Source organism: Tarenaya hassleriana, unplaced genomic scaffold (assembly GCF_000463585.1).
Source record: "Tarenaya hassleriana unplaced genomic scaffold, ASM46358v1 Cleome3, whole genome shotgun sequence".
In the NCBI taxonomy this organism is placed as follows: Eukaryota; Viridiplantae; Streptophyta; class Magnoliopsida; order Brassicales; family Cleomaceae; genus Tarenaya; species Tarenaya hassleriana.
In genome coordinates this window covers 1,648,402-1,669,742 of record NW_010966177.1, presented here as the reverse complement: position 1 = coordinate 1,669,742, position 21,341 = coordinate 1,648,402, and the positions used below count along the sequence as shown (strand labels likewise).

Below are 21,341 nucleotides of genomic sequence, written 5' to 3'. Positions count from 1 at the left end.
GGGGCGGCCTGCCAATATGAGCGCCCGAACCAGAGAACGGTGGCGGGGGAGGAGGAGCCGGGTGATAATCCCAGCCGTGAAAGTGCGGATCAAGACCACCGAATCCAAACGGCATGGGCACTTCGCCAACCCCTGATGAGGCAGAGTTCCAGATACTACTGAAACTCGAGCTGTCTGAAGCAGAGTTCGAGGCTGAAGGATGATGGACCGGCCCGAAGTAGGCTATGTATGGACAAGGCTGACCACCTGCTGAGGAAGCCGTTGGCTCGGTGAAGAAACCGTGCCGGGCCAACAGATCGTGATCTGTATGGTGTGTGTGGCAAAGACAGATACTGTTAAACTCAATTGCAAGATTGCACTTCAATGCATGTAAATGTAAGGATAAAACAAACAAGAGAAAATTGAAAATGACTCATTCGAATGATAGTCTTACACGAACTTGGCGAAAATTCTCCATCCCTACAGAGTATAGATAGAAGTGGAACGTCAAAAGACAACCATGAAACGTTTGAATTCAGAATTCTAAAGTGGTAGAGCTGAACGTTTGATCAAGACAAGTGAAGAGAACACAGATTTGATGTATATACAATGGGATGAATGCTTACTCAAAAGAAGGCAGGAGAGCTAAGCTTCCAAACGGGCACCAGTGAACTCCAAAGGACTGAAAATATATGGAACAGAAGTCAGAGATGATCTATGCAATGTTTAGATCATTCCCATGCGTAGATGCTACAAAAACGCAACTCTCTTCCAGCTTAAGCTATTTCCCATTATGGAACTATACGTTTGGTCTAATCACCTATTGGTGATGAAAATTTTAGCTTCAAGCCGCTTAAATATCGGCAAAAACTCCCACTAAATGAAACAATTGCAAGATATTCATACTCCTTTTAACACAGTTTCCACGATTAAAAACTAATATCCATCACGAGTAGCGTGTATCATTATGCAGGTAAAAATCATCTCTGGATACACTCATACAAGCATTAGATCTAGTAAAGTGGAAGGAATTTTCAGTTTCTTACCACTTCAGACTGTGCTGCTAGCTCACTCATCTCTTCTTCGTGAACCAAATCATCCATGGTGGGGAACTCCGGAAATGACCGGCACCCATTTGCATAAAGCCACTGCCCTTTCTCTATTTTCCGACAGTTGGGGCATTGCATCATGCCCTTTGCGTTAAAGGCTGAGCCAATGCAATCTGGAAATGAGAAAACAGTCATAGCATTAAATCTCTCTATGAAAAGCATGAGTGGCATCAGCAGAGCCTACAATCAACAAATTCAAAGCCTTTGATAGTGCACACTTGGAATAACATTCTAGAATCACTTTACGATATGCAAGAAAGAACCAACGGCAACGCAAAAACCAATATAAATCGGCTCTGGCCTGGCTGATCAGGCAATAGTTCTATCTGAATTTGATCCATTAACTACCGAAACTTGGTCAGATCACGTAAATCAAAACGTAGATATCCCACAGTCGAATATGAAAATGAAATGGCTAAGAGCCCTTCATACCTACAAAAACAGCATCAATGCATTCAAGAACCTTGGGCAAATGCATTTGATGCAGAGACACTACAGGATATCACATGAACATTCTGAGGTTCTAAACCTAACAGATTCACCAAACATCAACCAGAACAAATCAGCCATGTGATTGTGAAAAAGTAATCAGACCCAAGATGATGAGCATTCTCAGAATCACTACAAACCATTAGATTGAATCATAATTCTCTTGATGCATGAACGTACAGTTTCAAAACTCAATACCCATCCACGATCTCGACAACAAAGGATCCCCAAAACAGAAACGGCTGGGGTACTAATCATATCGCAGAAACGCAACAGATCCAGGGTTCTCTAAGCGAATCGAAACAAAAGATGGATCCTGATAATTCAAATCAAAATCAGAACCAAATCCAACATGAAACCCCATCTCATTCAGTTTCAGTAAAGCATAATTTACCTAGATGGAACCGGTGGCCACATTGAAGCGTAGCCCACGATCGATCACCATTAACGGCGACCATATCGAGGCAAATCGAACACGCAACCGAGCCGGACCGACCATCGCCGTCTCGAGAATCGCAATCGGCTCCTCCCCTGCCGTCATCGGCGAGACCATTATCCCCGAAACTGCATTTCTTAGCGTCATTCCCTAAACCCATCACCGAATCAGAACAACCCAAATCTCAAAACCCTCTTGTGTTCGATGAAATCACCGCAAAATTCGAGCCTAATCACGCAAAAAAACCCTTTCCCAATACGTAACGCTTCGATTCCATCGAGTTACCAGACGAAATTATTCGCCGATAATTTACAGAAACCCTGCGATCGTCGGCAAGAAACCTTAGAAAGAAGAGAGAAAAGGGTTTCCCCTTGAATTTTTTTTTTCTTGGGTTCTTCCTTCTGCGTGCGTTCTTTGGGAGAAGGATTAGGTTACGGGACAAGCAAATAACCGCTGTCCAAACTCCATAATTGACGGCTCCGATTCATTCTCACGGATTGGTTTCGGTTGACATTAGCTACTGCCTAATGTTTTTCCTTTTCCTTTTTTTTTTTAATTTCCCCTCTTTCACAATTACAATTTTTTGTTTTACTTCCTAATTTAAAGTGATTCCTTTTCTTAATAGTTCATTTCCTATTTTATTAAAAACAAGATTATATTCCAAACTTGTAAATTTCTTTGCTTTTATGCTTTAAAATAAGATGTAATTTTATTAAAATAGAAATTAGAATAAATGTTCAAATTCCATTTCATTTTATATTACCAAGTCATTCAAAATTATATTATTTTTTAAAACACATTTTACAATATCAGGGTAAAAAAATATTTTATGTACTACTGATTCGAAAAAATGAAAATGTTTATTTTTTAAAAGAAACATAACTAATTAATAATTTATTATGACAAATTATACATACTTTTAGAACATATTTTTAAACCAGTGATTAACACTATTGACTAATACTAGATAAATTAGTACATTTTGTAGTTTGTATTGTATTTTTAAAATATAAAAAAAACATATATTATTGCACAAAATAAGAAATCAGAGATATTTTGGGGGGTCAAATCATTTATTTAATAAATGGAAAATAGAGGAATGGTCAATGTTAGTCAAAGTTTCGGAAGCCCAATGCAATTATATTCCCAAGCGAATCTTACGTTACGTCCACATGCCAAAACCCAAAAGTATATTCTCGTTGATTTTTGCTTTAACTAAATTTTTTATTTACCTTTGTTACAAAAGAATTAACTTAACTGACTAATTTGGGTTAGAGAAAATATGATGGGTTTGCTGTTACATATATATATATATATATATATCGGTTGGATAAATAAAAATTTTAATTGTAGTTTTTTTTAACTTAACTGACGTAATTTTAATTTTAATCGTAGTTTGATTGAATCGGATGTAAAAATTAACTTATAATTTTAGAATTACGTGAATAATCAAAATCAATTTATTTATGGGAAATATCAACTTATAATTGTAAAATTATGTATCGGCAATACCCGGATAAAAAGTAGAAATAAACTTTTTTCCTTTTTTTACGGCAGCAAATTTCCTTCCTTTTTATTATATGTTCTCTAAGACCCAACTTGTCCCAATGGGCCAGGCCTGCAACAACACCTAATTAAAAATAAGTTTTATAATTTCTTGGTGCGAATTAGGATCTAATCTCCCATGGAGACTAACATTAATTATTTTCTAAATATATATACTGCAAATTCATTTATTTAATCGGTCAAAATATGTGGCTACATGGTTATAAAACATTAAAATTACAAATTAGGTGAACTGTAATTAGGATTAACTAATTCAGATGGAACTATTTAAAGCAAATTACTCAGAAAAGGCAAATACGAAATACAAAATTATTGAAAAAAAATATAGAACTAAACGCACTCTGAATATTTTCCCAAAACCATTAACGGCAGGATTTTGGGGAGAGAGAACGGTCCTGATTGATCCGCAACATCCTCAAGATATCGATTTTCTTCTAAATTTATAATTCCAAAACACAAAAGGAAAAAAGGAAATAAAATTTGTAAAAATAAATTAAATTAAATTAAAAAAAAAGGAGACGAAAGCAGAGATGGAAAAGGAAAAAGGAGTCTCTGATTCCATCTGTCAACACATATCAACTCCTATAAATATCTCTGCCCCCTTCTCGACTCTTCTCCGTCTACAAACTTCTCTGCCTCTCCGAGATTTCTAACCGATCGGCGAAAAGCAAATTCAAGAATTCCGATTTAAACTCTCTCTGCAAACATGTTGGTTTACCAGGATCTTCTTACAGGTACACCTATACATACACACGTTCTCTTACGGTTCCTGTCTTCGCGTTTGTTTCTCTTCGGTTCCGTCAGTTTATGCTTTGTAGTTACCTTTGATGTTCCGAATGTTTGTTTCCTGCGATTCTTTGTGGGATTCCTCACGGATCATTCATGCCGCTTTTGAATTTTGGTTTCTGGAATCACAGACGATGAATTTTGGGTTCTGATGAAAGCATAATCAAACCCTGGGATTTGAGTAACGCAATTATAATGATTTACTCATTAGGTTTTGCGTATATATGGATGTATATGCATGCTTATGTCATCATGTATGTATGAACACGTCTTTTTAACCGCTTGAATTGTACGCACAGGTGACGAGCTTCTGTCCGATTCCTTCCCCTACAAGGAAATCGAGAACGGGATGCTGTGGGAGGTTGAAGGAAAGGTACTCATCCAAGATTTTGTACTTGTACATAAACATACATACATACATACATATATATATGTATGCGATTAGTATAAACGTGTAAGTTTGGGGGGATTTGAACAAAGTGGTGTATATGTGTGTTCATCAGTGGATTGTGAAAGGAGCGTTGGATGTTGACATTGGGGCGAATCCTTCGGCGGAAGGAGGCGAGGACGAAGGAGTCGATGACCAAGCTGTTAAGGTTGTCGATATCGTCGACACTTTTAGGCTTCAGGTAACATAAGCCCTTCCAAATCCATATATAATTCTACCATCTGTATGATCTATGTAAGATGATGCAAACCTTCATCCATCCAAGAAATACAGTGAACTAACATTAGAAAGAAAAAAAAAACCATCTTTGGTAATCGGCAGGAGCAACCGGCGTTCGACAAGAAGCAGTTTGTGACATTCATGAAGAGGTACATAAAGAACCTGACACCGAAGCTGTCGGAGGAGAAGCAAGAGACGTTCAAGAAGAACATCGAGGGCGCGACCAAGTTCTTGCTCCCTAAGCTGAAGGACTTCCAGTTCTTTGTCGGGGAGAGCATGCACGATGATGGCAGCTTGGTTTTCGCTTACTACAAGGAAGGAGCCACCGACCCGACCTTCCTCTACTTGGCCTGTGGCTTGAAGGAGATCAAGTGCTGAACCATTCAGACTACACTTCCCTTCTCTTCTCTTTTCTTTTTCTTTCTTCAGATGGATGATATGAGTTTTTAGGGTTTTGGGTTTTTCCTTTTGTCGGAGAGTGAGTTTGTCTTTTGTGTCGTATTTTGGTGGTGTGATGTCGTTTTTTGTTTTATAGAATTTTGTCTTAAAAGGCTCCCTTGGAATAAGAATGAAATTGAATACTGGCATGACCGCAATTTTGGCTGTAGAAGCAGACTGAACCCTCTGGCTCAATCAGAGTCTACCAATCTTCGCTGTAACCCCTTTCTACTTGGTTTGATCGCTCTCTCGTTTTCGTTTTCCACGCGCGCGCACACACTCAAAGTGATAAATTAGGATATTTTTGTATATATGAAAGCATACACAAGGTTTGGTGGTAGATTCCATAGAGAGACGAGTTTCAGCAGTTAGAGCTTCCAATAGATCCCGAACCGGTGGAAAGCTCCGGCGACGAGACCCCAAAAGAAAATCTCTGCGAAAATGACGTATAGAAGCACACCCACTCTCCTCGAATGCCACACTCCGATGAAAACGTGCTCTCTGGTCCAATTTGTCTGCCAACGCCGAAAATAAATCATGTTCAAAATCTTCTGGCTACGATGGGCCCAATAGGGATGCGGTGGGCTTAAAAGAGGGAGGCCCATTTCAGATGGAAATGATGACACAGTTGATTGCTATTACCAGAGTGTTGCTTGGATTGCGGAAGTACCAGCCGTTGATGAAACCGGCAAAGATGCCTTCAGCTCCCATCACGTACACGAGCATCGCGTTCATTCCTATCCACTTCAATGGCAGGAACACGTACTTCCAGCCCCATATGTCGACCTGGATTACCGAAAAAGAACGTGTAAATTTCGCAAATTCAGAGCCTTCGTGAAGTGTGAAAGACTGAAAAGAAATGGACCAGAGCATAAAATGAGGAGAAGACGAGGGCCGCTGCTCCAGAAGTGACGCAAGTGTAGCTGAAACTGTAGAGTTGTTTATTTAAGGGCATCACTGCGACATACGAAATACATATATATACATATAAATAGCCATAAGGACTAAATATATATCAATCAATACTGAATATATATCAATCAATAGGCGAGGAGTTTACTCACGGTGGGTGAAATGCAGGGTGAGCCCGAGAACGAGGAGAGCGATACCAGTGGAGATCCAGTGCTTCAACCGAGCTGAATGACCCTGACATTTGGAAATTGTTAAAATGGATTTTCCATTAGTAAGGATATGTTGCGGAAAGTTAGCGGGAAATAAACAGAATCCATGAAAAGGCGTATTCTCTTGTTTCAAACGTGAATACTGAACCTAGAAATGAGTCAAAATACCCGAAATTTATCTGAATTCTGATCATAGCGGAAATAAAAGGAAGAGAAAAGATTGCTTTTACTAAATTCGGAGGTATTAGACAACTTTTCATGTTAAGTAATTCTGACCTTGAAGTGTAAGATAACATGTCCAAAATGAACTCCGATGATTGTAGACAGAACAGCACATATGGAACTGCATCATGCAAGTGTTTCAGGATCAGACATATGAGACAGCCACTATAAACAAAATGCCGAGTTAAGTTAAGTCAATCGAGCGAGAAGATAGGTAGACCTTAACACTCCTTCTGGCTCAAATGGCGCATGGCACCATGAAGGCGCATCTTTACGTAAAGGCCCCTCATAAGGGGAGTCATAGGTGCAAGCCTGAGACCCCAAAAAATTAGCATAAACAGATTCATAATCTTTGTTTTGTAGTAAGGGAACCCTCACAAACCCTAAACACAAGCCTTTAAACTAGACATTGAAAACATAAATCTCGAGTTAAGAATCGAGTCCTAAAACAAACTAAACACTGTATGTAAATCTACCATTTTTGTAATACCTATCAAAATTGAAAAAAAAAAGGTTATTGAACCTTGGATCTTTTCCATGCTGGATGCTGATACATATGGTTGAGCCCCAGAAGCTGTCTGTCGATATATCCAACAGCATTACAGGGAGGATCAAGCTTTCCCCTCACACCACACAATACCTATTATTCGCAAGTGAAGAATGTTTATTCTTGGTAATCTGATCATGACGTTTACAGAAGAATTATTAACAGTCGCCACTATATGGCATACACAACATGATGATGAACTTACAGAGAGAGTTTTCCCGTACAGAATGCTGTCTCTATCGTATACAATGAATCGCCAGTCCGGTACGTAAGTTCCGTAAAGCGTAGCCAGATAAATGACAAGAACAGTTGCGCCCACAAGCCTATGAATATAGAAACCGATGAAATGAGACTTGATATTGCTCAATGAATTTCTGATAGATGGAAAGCTATGTTTTTACCAATGCCAATAATATGACTTGAATATCGAGAACAGTCCATTCGAGAGATTCTCCCTCCGTGAATCCATTGTGAAAATCTCCACCAACGCGACTATCAAGTACGATAAGGCTATTCTCTGGAGAATAAGAGAGGAAACGAACCAGATAAACCGAATATATATGGTGCATGTATTATAATATATGTAAAGAATCGTGGACCGAGAGCAAAACCTGGAGAATCCCGCACAACCTCATCATATTCACATCAACACCGTACGTTAATCTATCGGGAGCATGAGAGAAGCCCCCTTCAAAAGATCAAACATGAAAGTGTTCAGAACTCAATGCCAAAAAAAACATTGGATGCTTGTTATCGAGACAAGAACAAAAAGGAATGAGGCAGACACATGAATGCTTAAAGTCCATGACAACGAGGTTATAGAACAAAGGGATTGACCTTGAAGTAGAAGACCCCAGAAGAGGAGCTTGCATGTCCTAAGAACCACCTTCTTTATAGCTTCGAATTTGTTTCCAATTCTCTACAATTCAAAAAACAGAGGAACAAAGGCCATCAAGACAAAGCAAGAGTTTTCTGTACTCAATAACGATTCAGGATCACAAAGGACACATGAAGGATCTCCGGGACGAAGAATTGAGAATTCTGAAGAGATCGAGGACTCGAATTAAGTAGCAGAAATTGAAAAGGCGGAACTAAAAAGCTGAAGAAGAATGGAAACGAACCTTGAGAGCAAGAGCAATGGAAACGCCGACGATGAACAAGAAGAAAGGCATGACGAAATCCGCCAGGTTGCAGCCATGCCAGGGCGCGTGTGCAATCGCCGGCCATTCTCCGCCGGCGTCATCCACCAGAATCATCAACTGCTCCGAATTTTCACAACTCCAATTTCAGAAACCCTAACCAAATTCGAACACTGGACTTGTTCTTCTTCGGACACCCACACACATATATAGACATAGATATATACAAGCACGCAGCGAGGGGGACAGAGAGATACAGCGACGGCGAGACCACGGAAGACATCGAGAGAGGCAAGTCGTTTGCTTCCGGTGAGTTTCCGATTCGGGTCGACGGGTTCCGACACGACGACGAGGCGTTGATGGTCGCTGCTGGTCTCTGGTTTGATTTCCGCCATTTTCTTTCTCGGGTGTTTCAACGGAAAAGAAATCATCCTGGGATTGCGTTATGCAGTTCCAGTAAGAGACAAACAAGCTGAGTTCATGCTTACACACTATTCCTTACTGTATTACAAAAATAATAAAAAAAAGAACAATATTCCTTACTGTATTATCTTAAATTTAATTGATAAAATCACAGATTCATTACAGAATTTCAGATTAAAACTGCAAGATGGGCAGAGCATAACCCATCGAATTTTACAAAAATAGAAAGGGAAAAACAATCTTGGAGAATCGGAAAAGAAAAAAGAGAGAAAAAAACCCATCCCGAGCTCTCAAAATAGAGAGAGACCGAGAAGAACAAGATTCTTCTTGAACATACAGAACAACGAGTTTCTCACCATCACTAATAGCGCAGCTATGGTACGGGGAAGGCTTCGGCTTTACAAATGGAAGATCATATCAACCACGTCCACGACCACCTGTTTATACGACATGTTCAGTTCAGTTCAGTTCAGTTCAATCGATCTATAAGAGGTTTCCCATGCCAGTGAATGACTTTTTTTTTTATTTGGTGCTTTAATGTAAAAAAAAAAATCAAACGTTTTGGTGGTAAGAGGTTTCGACTATCAGGGTGATGTTTTATTGGGTTACACTAGTTTCACAGGTTTGAGTTCTAAGAGATTGTGGGTGTTTTTTTGGCTAACCTTTACTACCACCCGCCTTGCCGATTGGAGCTCCTCTGCCACGGCCTTTAGCGCCTCCATCATCCAGACCGCGTCCAAGGACCTTTGTTTGCTTTCCAGGGCCTTCACCCCGTCCTCTTCCCCTTCCAACTCCCGGTGGTCTTCTATCTGTGCTCATTTTAAGCATTTTTCAGAATCATCAGGAACAAGTTTCCATCGAGAAATCCCATAATAAAACTACAATGCCAGACGAAGTTATCAGTGATGCATTGTCCTAAAGGATTCACTCGGTAGCTACTCATTTGGGCTTGACACATCAAGAATGAAGAATGATTAGCTCAAAGATTTGATAAATCATACTGAGTGCAACATATATCGACCACAGGACAGACATTTACATGATACGTGGAATGGGTACTTTGCACGAATCCCATGGAATGGCAAGACAAACCACTTGCAGGACGATGCTTACAGGATAAATAAAAGTTCATATGACTATAAAATCCATAATCTCTAGCATATTTCCACATCTGCTCTAAACCACTTACAGGACGAGGAATTGTTGGCATAATTATTAACACCTCAAAAGCTTAACGCATACAGTACAGAGATTTAAGTGATGAGAAAACCATACCAGTGCGGCTCTTCTCCTCTTGGACTTTATCAATCACCTGAAGAAAGAAAGAAAGAAAGAAAGAAACTGGATGTCAACTCAATACAGGTTCAAGCATCTTCTATGTGCAGCATAAGTGTCATGTGTTTGCCAAAACACAAGCATGTAAATGATAGAAACACAATTAGTTTCAGACACCCAGAAAACTTTAAAAGAATAAGTTGGAAAAAAGCAGTGCAAAATAGAGAATTTCGGGCTAGTTTTGGTTACATAACAAAACAAAGTCTACATGAAGGGGTCATTATTCTGGTCAGCCAAACACCAATCTTTGTGCTATCGTCGGAGACATGCTACAACAAAAGGCACCTCATTATCGCTAAAAAGAGGTTCCCCACAGAGATTCAACAAGAACCCCGCCAGAGTGCCTCTTGGAGCACATATCAGATTTGGCTAAGCATCATCATTCCAGATACATGACAGCAAAAACAAGTGAATATTTAATACCAAGAACAATGAGAAAACAAAAATTACCTCGTCTGGAACTCGAAGATACTTAATTGTGTTGCCACGGATGTAACACTCCGGCATCCTCCAAAACCTGTCTCCATCCTACAATGCCAGAGCCCACATATTTAAATGTAAACCGCCAAAGTGATCCATGAAACAAACAACATAAAATTGAACATCTATTCAACATGGGAAGTTCCCTCCAGACCTTTGATGTGCATATGACTTCACGCAGATGTATGTTCATCCAAGTATCACAATTCACCAAGTGTCCATTGTATGTTTCTCCATTCTTGAGTTCCACAAGCTGCCAAAAAGACAACCATGAAACAGATATCATGTCCGCTAAAAACTCAACAACAGCAATTCAGTCTCCTCGATTTGCAACATGGGGTAAGTAAAAAACTCTGAAATCGCAAATAATCTAAAGAAAATCGTACCCCAAATCTGAGATTTAGACACCGCTCACTTAATTTCGGCTAAAAGAATTGAGATTGAATAAGTTAGTAGCAGAAAAATGTCTTACCATTGGATGCCCTTGAGCAGTCTTGAGCAAAGAAAGAGGAAGCTGAATAAACCAAACAAGAAGAAAAATATTAATTAAGCCGAGAACCAGACACGAACAAAAGCAAAAACCCTAGACAAATTGAGTCCGCCGAGCAACATACCATCTTCTTGAATCAGAAAATCTGGTGCTCCCTACACATCATGAAACATAAAAAGAAAAAAGAAGAAGAAGAAGAAGTGGATATTTCAGGCGAAAGAGATGCAAGAACGAGAAATGGGAAAGCAGAACAAAGACTTGGCGAAACAATCCGATCTTTGGCTCCCAAGAAAATCGTAAAAGGGACAAATCGAGAGACAGACCTTTCCAGATACACGAAAATTGAGGTCAGAATATCGGGCAGTGTGACAATCTCCGAGAAGAGGGAGGCCGAGACGGAGAGGGAAGGAGAGATCGAAGACGACGGATATTGTGAATTTTTTAAACTGGGTTCTGACGCTCTCACAAGTATCGGAGGAATACCAATTTGGTGGGTCGTTTAACGAAGCGAGGAATCAATGGGGGGATTTGAGGGTTTTTCCAGAGTTCTGCGTATTTATATATATTTCTAATTTGGCCCCAATTTCATCAATTAAAAATATAAATAATATATATAAATCTTACTTAATAAATAATCCGTTGTCGTCCAGCGGTTAGGATATCTGGCTTTCACCCAGGAGACCCGGGTTCGATTCCCGGCAACGGAATTTTACTTTTTTTAATAAAATTATTCCCATTTTTTTCCTTTTCAGAATGAGAAGTATGATATTACAACCAACAAACAAAAGGGTTATCAGATGGAAAAGACGACACTGACAGCGGAAGAAGAACGAGGGAGACCAAACCCCAAAAAAACAAACAAACAATTTGATAGAAATGAGATGAGAAGGAAACAGACAACAAATCTTTTAAAGACAATGAACAAACAAGGAGAAGAAGAAGAAGAAAGAGGGAAGAGAAGGCGTTATTGAGGTGGAGGGGAGAGAGACTTGCCAATTCCGAGTTCTTTCTCAACTTCTCTGGTAAGGCTGAACTGTAACGTGTTTCTCCACGGGAACAACGTTCTTGTCACCGGCAGTTTCCTCCTCAGATCCTGAAAACAACAACCAACCGCACAAAACCCACCTCTCTCATTATATCACGCCTTATGCAGCATCTTCTGATACCAAAGTCTCGCGAATAGACATTCTCGGGAGAATATTTACCTTAAACGTGTTATCGGGCAGCCTCGAGTAGGATACCTGTCAATACAAGCAAAATCACTCTGAGACAAACGACACGCAAATTACGTTCACCCGTAATACAGAACTTTATGCAGTGATGGCTGGAACGAAGACTCTATGCCGTAACATTCATATCACGTATTCAATCAATTTACAAGACAGCAACAGAGAACACACGCTATATGTATACATGCGAGAGATTTTATTCTGAACTGTCAGTTTCTAGAAGAGATTAAAGAAGGAAACAAATGGATTCAGTTGGGACCTCTAGAGCTGCAAGGTACTCTGTCTCATGGTGCCGTATAATGTTGGCTACTGCCACCGCACAATCATCTGGAGACTGTAAAAAAAATGAAGGCATTAGCTTTTCAAGCTTACATCCGATCCTAAACCAGGATATGTTTTGCTTGTTTCAGTGAGAAAACCTATGACAGGATTGAAATGAGCCAGTAGATTATAGTACGCTTTCGTATAAGGATTCCCGATTAATCTCTCAAGTAAACATTTTCCCAATAATTTATAGAACGACAGAGACTTGTCAGTGTCGTAGTACCTGAAAAATTGTCGAATCCTGGAATTCATTTCTCGCATCTAATTGCACATTTCCCTCTTCAAAATAATGGGCTCCCACCTGAATAACACAATATTGATCATGCCGAGCTTACTGTTTCCAAAGATTGACCCAAAGGAAGAAAAGAAAAAAGAGTGTGTCCTAAATCATGCTCACTACCTGCAATTTCCCTTTTATATCCAGCACCTGGGATTCATCCCGGAAGTCGATATTCCATATAGATCTCCAACTCCCATTACTGCACATAACACACCACTTTTGATCAGTGGGAATTTGAAACAAAAGTTTCATAAGACAAATCATTTTGATTTGGTATCTCTTGAGAACCAACAGAAGTGTAGCAGCTAAGAAGTGATATCAAAAGCCCAGCAAAAAAAAGGTTAAAAAGGCCATTGGACACACCAAAAGTTCTGTGGACTAAGTTTTATAGCGGAAACCACCACAACAAGCTCAAAGTCAGACCCTGGACCTTCGGCATCCTTTCCATTAACACAGTAAACAGAGCAAACGCCTTTAGGATAAGCTTCACTGACATATCTTTGGACTTCAGCATCAAGAGCATATCTGTCATGGGGAAAACAGAATCAACATACAAAACTACAGGCACGACAGAAGATGAAGATTTTCCAGGATCATTAATTGTACTAAAATAGTAAGCCATGACTTGGGACAGTGGTTTCAGGAAGTGAATGCTGATGCATGAACCTGATCCTAGATCGTCAAGTTAGACTCTAAACAAATATTCTTTGGGAAGCAATCCTTACCTATACTCCTCGACATATGGAGATGGAAGTTCTTCGTCATCTGCAGGCCTCACCTTTGTACAAACCTGACCAATCACCGAGATGTATGCTCAGAGCATATTCACAAATCACGGTATAACGTGATGAAGAAAAATGAAAATCGGTCGTGAATTATACCTGTTTAACATGATCAACAACCGCAACCTGGGCAGTTCTAGGATCAAAGTACTCATAATCTCTAATTTCACTATATGATGAAATGATAACCTGCAAGTACTACACGTTAGTAAGCTTCGAAGTTAAGAAGAATAAAAGGTTTTCCCGTACAATTTTTGGTGGAGTAGCAATGAAGATATAGACCATCCATCACTGTTCAATTTGATTAATAGTATTATACTATATGTATTTCATACATAACTTCTTTAGTTGAGGATTATTTCACTGTATTATGATATGATCCTTAAAGCATTTTTGCAAAGCTGACTGATTCCCCGTCCCCTGTCCTCGAATCGGAAGATTCGGAACCAGAATCTATCGAAAGGAACCTCTAACAATCAGACATCTACGAACCACTAATTATCATCACAAAGTCCACCAGAATTTCTCCTTTAAACGATCCAACAACTGTTCATCCGGAAACTGACCGAACTTTCATCAGTGCCCGTTTCAAAACGGAATCTAAAATTTTCTGAATCTGGATGAAAATCCGAAAGAGAATCGCTCAAAACGAAAAAAAAATACCCAATTCCTATTTGCCTCGAACTGGAAACAGAACTTACATCGCCAGCCCTACCGGGCATTTCGAGGCAAATCATATGAGACTTGTTGTACACTGGAAAAGCCTCCCTTGTCGCCTCACTGTACACATCCTCGTCGTTCAAAGCCGCTTTCAAATCTGCGAGAAACCCACAGAGAACCATCCAAATCTAGCCATCACGCACATTATCCTCAATTTATGAAAATAAAAAGGGAATAAAAGCAAGCACAAACGCAGAAAATGCAGTCACCGAAATGAACACTCCGTGTAGATACATTGACATACACATACATGTAAAGATGGTAAACAAACATGTGCATGTCTCTATGTACGCGCACACGTACCTTTGGAGACGTAATTGATTTCGCCGGCGGGAGCGTTGAGGAGAAACCACTTGGCGATCTCTTTCTTCTGGTCGTAACTCAGTTCCGCCTCCGCGAACTCATCTTCTTCATCCGCCATGGTTTCTCTGTATCTCCAGAAACCACAAGAGAAAAAAGTAGAGGAGGGAGTGTGTCGCCGTCGACGATCTGAAAATGTCTCCTCTTGTCATAATCACCGATGATGGTGTTTCTGATCAGAAGAGATTAAATCGTGACCGTTCGTTTGGATGACCTGTGGAACGATTCATATATGATATCGAACGGTGTCGTTTTGGTGATTTGAACCATTTGAATCATCTATTTTCTTGTGGGCCTCCCTTCTTTTACATGGGCCGGATATCAACGTGTACTGTACTGTGGCCTTTTCCATAAACGGTGTCGTTTGATTGCTGAATCATGTGCCAGTTAAAGTTTTTATTTTTATTCAAAATCGTTTTTATTCAGAAAATTTTCGATTACTAATTTTTTTTTAATATTAAAATTGGCTCAAATACGATGTTATTCAATTATTGAAAAATATCGAACAAAACCGAACCAACTTTCTCGTTGACATGAGCCTTCTTGGCAAGTAAATGTCTATAGTAAGTGTTACTGTTATCTACAAAGTGTTCAACTGTTTCATCAGATTTGCTTCCAAATACTCTTTCCAAACCCTCAGAGCCCTAATTTTCCCAACATCCTCAGAATCGCCCTTTGTTTTATAATCGTTCTCAAACAACCCCCTCGCTGCAAAACCCATGATCTCGGCTCGGTCCATGTACCTCTTAATCCGAGACGCGATCCCGCCTTCATACGAAAATCCCTTTGTCGGATTCCGACGATCCAAACCATCGGTGACATGATCTTCGGTGCAAGCAACCGATCCCGGAACATTGGATTCATCGTTATAAGGAGTTCCCATTCCAAATGAGTCCCAATCAACACGGTGAAAGATCTCAACAGCACAGTCTGACGGCGTTTTCCCATCGTGGGATCTCACGGATTGTTCTTCCAAAGCTAGTCTATCGACTCGTAGCTTCAACTCGAGCAGTCTCTGTCCGACCCTCGAAGATACAGCGTCGTATAACTGTTTTCTCGAGACATGTTTGGCTCCTTCCGTTCCGAGAAGGTCGTCAAAGTGAATCGGGTCGCCAATCACTACAGTTACCTGTGTGTATTCACGTGACAGATGAAAACTTTGAAGTGAAATATGTAAATGGACTGGTCAAGAAGCATAGGTTGATGGAAGATACATACTGTCTTGCCAATTCTTGGAATGTTTGCTCCAATGGGCATGATCTCTTGCATACCAGTATGCACAAATGGAACAACCATAGGGAGAGTATCTGCGTCCAGAATCAACCTGTTTGGAGCAAGTAAATATATAAATTATTAGTTCCGCTTGTTGGTTACTCACTGAAATTTCGAGGATCAAACCCATATCAAAGAACAAGCACCTCCCGACTCCTCTCTTGGCAGAGCCTAACGTTTTTCCGCCATCACGGGAGCGGCTGCCTTCAGGAAATATGTGAACCCACCCACCACTATTCAGTTTCGAAACCGCCATGTCCATTCCCTGCAAAGTTACTATCAAAGTCATTTGCTTTTCACTTTTCAGTTTTCACATATGGAAATTGATTACATATAGCATAATATTGACCAAAATCAAGTTTTCCCCAGGAAACGTTAAGCTCAGACAAGCTTCAAGTATACTTGTCAGGAGCTCGGACAAAATAGAAGAGGGGATATAGAGTGTAGACAGTTACCTGCTGATAAATTCCTTCACCGCGAGAAACTGGCAAGACTTTGACAGAGCGAAAGAAAGTCGAAGTTACGGGGTTTTTGAAGCATCTATCCGAAGCACAAAGTGTCCACCTCAGGTTACGGGCATCGAGGAGAACTCTAGGTGGAAGCAGAGAAGCAATGACGAATGGATCATCGACAGATGCAACATGATTGCTTACCTGACCAAAACAAGATTAATAATCATATGATTGGGACTGATTGGAAACTATTATCACAAAAACATAAGATCTCAGTACACAAGTGACACCATACCGTAAGGAGAGAATTGCCCTTTGGTCTATTAAGCAAAGCATCATGTAACTTCTCCAGACCATAAACCTGTTACGAAAAGACAATCACGATGAAAAGGTAGCTGAAGATAAGAATGAGATTCTGGAAAGAACAGCATTTCCGTATAATACTATACCTGAACACGGTTAAGACCATTCATAAACACATGACAAGCATTTCCAATAAGGGGAACAGCCACGGCTTGAAGCATCCGGAAGACTGCAGATTCTTCTTCTCCGACCAAATCTTTAGAAACTTCAAGCACGAAGAATATGTCAGAATTATAAAACATCGAAAATCCAACATACGCATACAAGTAAACAAATAAATCCAAAGAACTCAGTCCTGGTGCATCATATCATTGATTGTTCAAGCGGCAAACAACAAACAACAAATACCTCAAATACCAAAATGCTTAAGCTAACATTTCTAAGCTAAAATTAAGGGTGACACATAAGTAAGAACATCATGGAGATACTCCCGTTAGAAAAATCAATGGAATTGTGCACCCATTTGCGTCTTCATAACCTAATGAAGAAAACCCATAATGCAGATTATGATACAACAACGTCAAATTCAAAGTACCACAGAGAAAACCATTCCCGTTGACCAATCGCTTGCGCTCAGATATATTAAATAAGATGATTGGATCATACAACAAGAAGGATTTAACTTCGTTTCCTACGGAATTCATGCATAGGAATCAGCATATGCGAACAACGGTACGACACAAGAAATCAACGGATCGAATACCTGCATACACTACACACGGGCGCACATATAGATCGGTTTCAGATCGAAAACGAGAGGATCCATACCTCGTTTGCGATAAAAAGCGGAGGAAGACGGAAGAGAGTCACGACGGAAGTCCCGGAACCGAGTCACCAATCGCTGAACGGTGGAGGAGAAGTAACCGTCCGGCGAGAACATCGCTGTCCGATCACGGTGGTTGTCAACAGCGACACGAAATCGGTCTCGGAGCTGAAGCTTCAGCAACCACAAGCTCTTCCATAGATCTCCTCTATCAATATGCTGAATACCCATCCCCAATCCACTTATAAGCACAAGGACAGGTTACGTATTCGAATCTATGGCGATCCAATCGGATTTCCCGACAGAGAGAATTTTCTCCGAGAAAATTTTCCAGGAGGGAAAATTAGGAGGTGGAGAGAAATCGTGTGGAAGTGCGCAGAGTGCGAGCAGAGAAGCGCAAGCTAGGAGGCGAACGAGACCGAGAGAGAGAGAGGGGGAGGGTTTACCCGTGAAGGGTTTGGGTGCTAACGTGAGCAGCGGTGTACGTTAGCATAGGATCGAGCTTTTTTGGGATAAATGGATACACGCAGAAATATCCAGACAGAGGGCCTACATAGCGTAAGCACTGCAAGAATATTTTTATGAAATGTTTTTGTACGGCGATATTTTCAGAAAAAATATAATGTCATTTTTAGATATACAATGCATAAATTGCTATCCAAATTTACCAATTTAAAGCAAAAAAAAAAAGGAAACAACTACAGATTTTTTTACCAATTTTACAAGTTTCATGAGATCATATTCCATTCATGAGAAAGACAATTCATAAAACGGATGCTTCATAGAACAGCTTGCCGTTTCTCGAACCCAACCGGACTACTGCTCCAAGAAATGCATCCCGGTTTCAACGGGGAGAACGAAACTACATGCCGTTCCCAGATAACAATCTCATCACATTAGTGCTTCACCAATGTTTGTGTAAACATGAATAGTTTCAGCAAATGAAAAGCTGATAATCAGGTTCTTGAGCTCCAACGTTCAAGAAATTCACGTCAACCACGTTTATGCCCAAATCATCTGTTAGACAATGATAAAGATTTACAACAAGATCGAAAGTAAATCCGTGTGACCATCAATGGTATTAGAGCAGTAAGATAAGAGAGCTCGGACCTTCGTATATGGTTCTCGCAAATTTAACGTAGTCGGGGATTAGATCTCTGAAAATGATTCCACCCGGACGGGCATCCAGCACCACAAGTACACCTGAATTAACAGTTTGAGATAATACCCTTCATTCCAATTGCCACGGATAAAATTTCATTCCATATACAAATCTTACTAAACTTAAGTTTGAATAGCAGGTCTAGACGTGATAGAACATTCGAGTGATATTTCAACAATATTGAATTTACCCAATCTATATACAAAGAAGAACAGCTAGGTCCTCATATAACATCAGCCTCGGGTTCACATGCCATACATGATTGTCTAGAATCCTCCCAATTCACGTTCAAGTAATGGCAATTTGTTATCATATTTTTAACTCATTGTTGAAACCGACTCGCTTCTTTCAACCAACATAAAACAAGAACAAATTGAGTGTAATCTTGCATGCCCTAGAATCAAACAGAAATCCCTGACCTAAGAAACTCTTCTTGAGGATACAGTCAGGTTTTTAAGGGTTAATAAGATCGCCTTTGATTTGATTACACCACGCAAATCTCAGTAGTATGTTTATAGAACTTTGGGATAATTTAGATACGGAACATACCTGGTGCAAGCCAATCTTCAGAAGTTTTACTAGGCAATGGTGCGAGCCAGAGGATATTCCTCAAGTTCATTGAATTATCATACGTAACATTAGATCCTAGGCGAGAGGATATACAATCAGACAACCGAGTTTACAGAATTTAAGAAAACGTGTGCATGCTTGAAAGACAGTTATAAAGGAATAACTACATGGCCAAGAGCAAAAATACCTCTTTGGCAATAACCCATGTTGTAAGGAAATACTTCCTTGTCATATGCTGGATACTCTTTAGCATGAAACCTGCCATTTTAAAAAGCACATAAAAATACCAACTTGGTGAAAGATGTTTATCAAAACACCCTTTTAAGGATACTAAGGACATCAACAATCATATACACTGTAAACACTGTTACCACAAGTCTTGCCACTCCTATTAGATGCTATAAGAGGAATCAAACAATTCTCCAAATTGTAACAATATTCATAGTTTTGTTTACATAATAACGAAAGCACATCAATCATAAGACATATGAAACAGTGAGTTGTGACCAGATTCTTGTCACGTCCGACATAGTTTCTACTAAAACGTGATCAGAGGCATATTCCACGAGATAGAAGATGACACGAATAGCTCATGTTTCTTCAAACGAAATGGCCATTCCTCTAAACAAACCAGTTAGAACAATGATGAAGTCACTTGTAGTACAAAGACAATGGAGACTTACAATATTCCGAGCCTGCCAGTTTCTGTGGCAAGGAAAAGGTGGCCATGGAACAAATCAAATCGAGTTAGGGACACATTCAATCCGACATTGGGGCCCCTAGATGCAATGAGATGAAACAAGAACTCAAAATATGAATTCAGTCCCTGTCATTTGCATCACCAATCAAATCCAACAGTCAGAATCTACGAGAAACCCAAACGAGCATCAACAATGGTCGAAACGTATTTACCTCCGCTGCGAATCGCCAACCATAGGGAGTTCTAGTGAGTTCGCATCTATCTTCTTCCGAACCTTCAACATCAGGAACCTACCAACACCAGGTTTCAGCAATCAACGGAAATCCCGAAGGAATTTAGCGACAAAGACGACGAGATCAGGCGTTAATTACAGAAGAACCTGGAGAATTTTCGGATCGAGAGCTCGATAGATTGCGTCGGGATCACCACCGGAGACAACGGCGAGGCGAGCCAGCTCGAGGATCCGATTCGGTGGCCACCAGACAAGCTCGTTCTCCTCCTCGAATCTGCTCGGCCTCCGGACAGCGTCGATTTCCCCGAAACACAACCCGTTACGGAGCGAACATCGTCCTGATTCGGGTCCGGACTTACCCGGCTTGAACGGAACAAGAAACTTGAGACAAGACCGGAGTTCCTGAGCGACGATGGGTTTGACGGCAGAGGATGGTCCGAGGACGGAGAGCAGATCGGCGGCGGTGGCTTTAGGCGCCGGAGACGGGGAGAGAGAAGCCGAGAGCTTAAAGGAAGAAGCAGCGAGAGAGAAGGAGAGGAAGACGGTGAAACGAAGATTCAGAGAAGGATTCACCATCTTCTTCTTCTCGCCGGAGCTCCGCCTGTTACATCTCCGCCGTAGTTTTATGATGACCGTTGGCGACAATCCTACTCATCAACATATTTAATAAGACCGTTTACTTTTATGGATAATATTATTTTAAAATTAATTTTTATTTTTTTTTCTCTGCTGCATTTCCCATCGGAGATCGACGAAAATCGCCTATTAGGGTTAGACATTTTTCCTCGACACCCGTAGCTTTTCGGGTATCTATCTATATCTAAACGGATATCCGAATACTCGAGAGAAATTGATACCAAATTAAAATGAGATAAGAAATTCAGAAAACGGGTTTAAATTCGGAT

At 40.2% G+C, this 21,341-nt stretch overlaps 7 protein-coding genes and 1 non-coding gene across 10 annotated transcripts in view; 2 read left to right on the top strand and 6 right to left on the bottom strand.

Annotated features, from left to right (window-relative positions):
- Nucleotides 1-2,505, bottom strand: part of LOC104818723 — a 4,018-nt gene extending 1,513 nt beyond the window's left edge. The window contains exons 1-5 of the mRNA XM_010548427.2: nt 1,972-2,505; nt 1,026-1,201; nt 606-661; nt 434-459; nt 9-303 (exon numbers count right to left, since the gene is read on the bottom strand). Coding sequence (XP_010546729.1) covers nt 9-303; nt 434-459; nt 606-661; nt 1,026-1,201; nt 1,972-2,173 — 755 coding nt within the window. The 5' untranslated portion in view covers nt 2,174-2,505. The remainder of the gene's footprint in view (nt 1-8; nt 304-433; nt 460-605; nt 662-1,025; nt 1,202-1,971) is intronic.
- Nucleotides 2,506-4,172: 1,667 nt separating this feature from the next.
- LOC104818722 (translationally-controlled tumor protein homolog) lies at nt 4,173-5,613 on the top strand. The gene is made up of 4 exons (XM_010548426.2): nt 4,173-4,313; nt 4,665-4,738; nt 4,869-4,994; nt 5,135-5,613. Exons 1-4 carry the CDS (start codon nt 4,286-4,288, stop codon nt 5,408-5,410), a joined length of 504 nt encoding a protein of 167 aa, XP_010546728.1. The 5' UTR covers nt 4,173-4,285; the 3' UTR covers nt 5,411-5,613.
- A 142-nt stretch (nt 5,614-5,755) lies between these two features.
- Nucleotides 5,756-8,963, bottom strand: LOC104818720 (heparan-alpha-glucosaminide N-acetyltransferase). Of its 3 annotated transcripts, none has more exons than XM_010548423.2 (13): nt 8,757-8,953; nt 8,482-8,619; nt 8,198-8,279; nt 7,972-8,048; nt 7,762-7,877; nt 7,566-7,683; nt 7,337-7,453; nt 7,034-7,125; nt 6,868-6,934; nt 6,535-6,616; nt 6,336-6,427; nt 6,113-6,256; nt 5,756-5,985 (listed from the first exon to the last, which is right to left on the bottom strand). In XM_010548423.2, exons 1-13 carry the CDS (start codon nt 8,928-8,930, stop codon nt 5,839-5,841), a joined length of 1,446 nt encoding a protein of 481 aa, XP_010546725.1. In that variant the 5' UTR covers nt 8,931-8,953; the 3' UTR covers nt 5,756-5,838. The 3 variants fall into 3 exon arrangements, with proteins under 3 accessions (XP_010546725.1, XP_010546726.1, XP_010546727.1); XM_010548424.2 differs by having other exon boundaries at nt 8,482-8,655; nt 8,757-8,952; XM_010548425.2 differs by lacking the exon at nt 5,756-5,985 and having other exon boundaries at nt 6,119-6,256; nt 6,336-6,399; nt 8,757-8,963.
- A 75-nt stretch (nt 8,964-9,038) lies between these two features.
- On the bottom strand, nt 9,039-11,747 carry LOC104818719 (sm-like protein LSM4). Its single transcript, XM_010548422.2, has 8 exons — nt 11,551-11,747; nt 11,352-11,382; nt 11,210-11,251; nt 10,892-10,990; nt 10,708-10,785; nt 10,198-10,234; nt 9,585-9,731; nt 9,039-9,359 (listed from the first exon to the last, which is right to left on the bottom strand). Exons 2-8 carry the CDS (start codon nt 11,352-11,354, stop codon nt 9,340-9,342), a joined length of 426 nt encoding a protein of 141 aa, XP_010546724.1. The 5' UTR covers nt 11,355-11,382; nt 11,551-11,747; the 3' UTR covers nt 9,039-9,339.
- A 115-nt stretch (nt 11,748-11,862) lies between these two features.
- On the top strand, nt 11,863-11,934 carry TRNAE-UUC. Its single transcript has one exon. It is a non-coding gene; the product is annotated as a tRNA-Glu (tRNA).
- Nucleotides 11,935-12,047: 113 nt separating this feature from the next.
- LOC104818718 (F-actin-capping protein subunit alpha) lies at nt 12,048-15,067 on the bottom strand. Its single transcript, XM_010548420.1, has 10 exons — nt 14,866-15,067; nt 14,544-14,659; nt 13,942-14,031; nt 13,786-13,850; nt 13,424-13,585; nt 13,181-13,259; nt 13,004-13,081; nt 12,716-12,790; nt 12,433-12,468; nt 12,048-12,320 (listed from the first exon to the last, which is right to left on the bottom strand). Exons 1-10 carry the CDS (start codon nt 14,981-14,983, stop codon nt 12,192-12,194), a joined length of 948 nt encoding a protein of 315 aa, XP_010546722.1. The 5' UTR covers nt 14,984-15,067; the 3' UTR covers nt 12,048-12,191.
- A 362-nt stretch (nt 15,068-15,429) lies between these two features.
- LOC104818717 (tafazzin) lies at nt 15,430-18,296 on the bottom strand. The gene is made up of 7 exons (XM_010548419.2): nt 17,778-18,296; nt 17,096-17,214; nt 16,942-17,007; nt 16,650-16,847; nt 16,341-16,459; nt 16,141-16,246; nt 15,430-16,051 (listed from the first exon to the last, which is right to left on the bottom strand). The coding sequence occupies exons 1-7, from the start codon at nt 18,001-18,003 to the stop codon at nt 15,503-15,505; spliced, it is 1,383 nt and encodes a 460-aa protein (XP_010546721.1). The 5' UTR covers nt 18,004-18,296; the 3' UTR covers nt 15,430-15,502.
- Nucleotides 18,297-18,457: 161 nt separating this feature from the next.
- Nucleotides 18,458-21,136, bottom strand: LOC104818716. The gene is made up of 7 exons (XM_010548418.2): nt 20,584-21,136; nt 20,417-20,494; nt 20,188-20,330; nt 19,692-19,762; nt 19,484-19,579; nt 18,883-18,975; nt 18,458-18,789 (listed from the first exon to the last, which is right to left on the bottom strand). The coding sequence occupies exons 1-7, from the start codon at nt 21,010-21,012 to the stop codon at nt 18,707-18,709; spliced, it is 993 nt and encodes a 330-aa protein (XP_010546720.1). The 5' UTR covers nt 21,013-21,136; the 3' UTR covers nt 18,458-18,706.
- Between the last annotated feature and the right edge of the window lie 205 nt (nt 21,137-21,341).

Excerpts from the sequence above, each read along its gene's own strand:
- LOC104818722 (XM_010548426.2), top strand. The coding sequence starts at position 4,286 with ATGTTGGTTTACCAGGATCTTCTTACAG. Across the intron at positions 4,739-4,868 it reads TGTGGGAGGTTGAAGGAAAG|TGGATTGTGAAAGGAGCGTT; the intron begins GTACTCATCCAA and ends TGTGTTCATCAG. Across the intron at positions 4,995-5,134 it reads TCGACACTTTTAGGCTTCAG|GAGCAACCGGCGTTCGACAA; the intron begins GTAACATAAGCC and ends GGTAATCGGCAG.
- LOC104818720 (XM_010548423.2), bottom strand. The coding sequence starts at position 8,930 with ATGATTTCTTTTCCGTTGAAACACCCGAGAAAGAAAATGGCGGAAATC. Across the intron at positions 7,454-7,565 it reads TGTACGGGAAAACTCTCTCT|GTATTGTGTGGTGTGAGGGG; the intron begins GTAAGTTCATCA and ends TGCGAATAATAG. Across the intron at positions 6,257-6,335 it reads TCTCCTCATTTTATGCTCTG|GTCGACATATGGGGCTGGAA; the intron begins GTCCATTTCTTT and ends TCGGTAATCCAG.
- LOC104818719 (XM_010548422.2), bottom strand. Across the intron at positions 10,991-11,209 it reads CTGCTCAAGGGCATCCAATG|CTTGTGGAACTCAAGAATGG; the intron begins GTAAGACATTTT and ends TCTTTTTGGCAG. Across the intron at positions 9,360-9,584 it reads CAAGGCGGGTGGTAGTAAAG|GTGGTCGTGGACGTGGTTGA; the intron begins GTTAGCCAAAAA and ends TCGTATAAACAG.
- LOC104818718 (XM_010548420.1), bottom strand. The coding sequence starts at position 14,983 with ATGGCGGATGAAGAAGATGAGTTCGCGGAGGCGGAACTGAGTTACGAC. Across the intron at positions 14,032-14,543 it reads TGCCCGGTAGGGCTGGCGAT|GTTATCATTTCATCATATAG; the intron begins GTAAGTTCTGTT and ends TAGTACTTGCAG. Across the intron at positions 13,586-13,785 it reads CCATATGTCGAGGAGTATAG|ATATGCTCTTGATGCTGAAG; the intron begins GTAAGGATTGCT and ends TCCCCATGACAG.
- LOC104818717 (XM_010548419.2), bottom strand. The coding sequence starts at position 18,003 with ATGGGTATTCAGCATATTGATAGAGGAGATCTATGGAAGAGCTTGTGG. Across the intron at positions 17,008-17,095 it reads ATGGTCTTAACCGTGTTCAG|GTTTATGGTCTGGAGAAGTT; the intron begins GTATAGTATTAT and ends TTTTCGTAACAG. Across the intron at positions 16,460-16,649 it reads GTGAAGGAATTTATCAGCAG|GGAATGGACATGGCGGTTTC; the intron begins GTAACTGTCTAC and ends GTAACTTTGCAG.
- LOC104818716 (XM_010548418.2), bottom strand. The coding sequence starts at position 21,012 with ATGGTGAATCCTTCTCTGAATCTTCGTTTCACCGTCTTCCTCTCCTTC. Across the intron at positions 20,495-20,583 it reads TCGATCCGAAAATTCTCCAG|GTTCCTGATGTTGAAGGTTC; the intron begins GTTCTTCTGTAA and ends TGGTGTTGGTAG. Across the intron at positions 19,763-20,187 it reads ACTGGCAGGCTCGGAATATT|GTTTCATGCTAAAGAGTATC; the intron begins GTAAGTCTCCAT and ends TTAAAATGGCAG.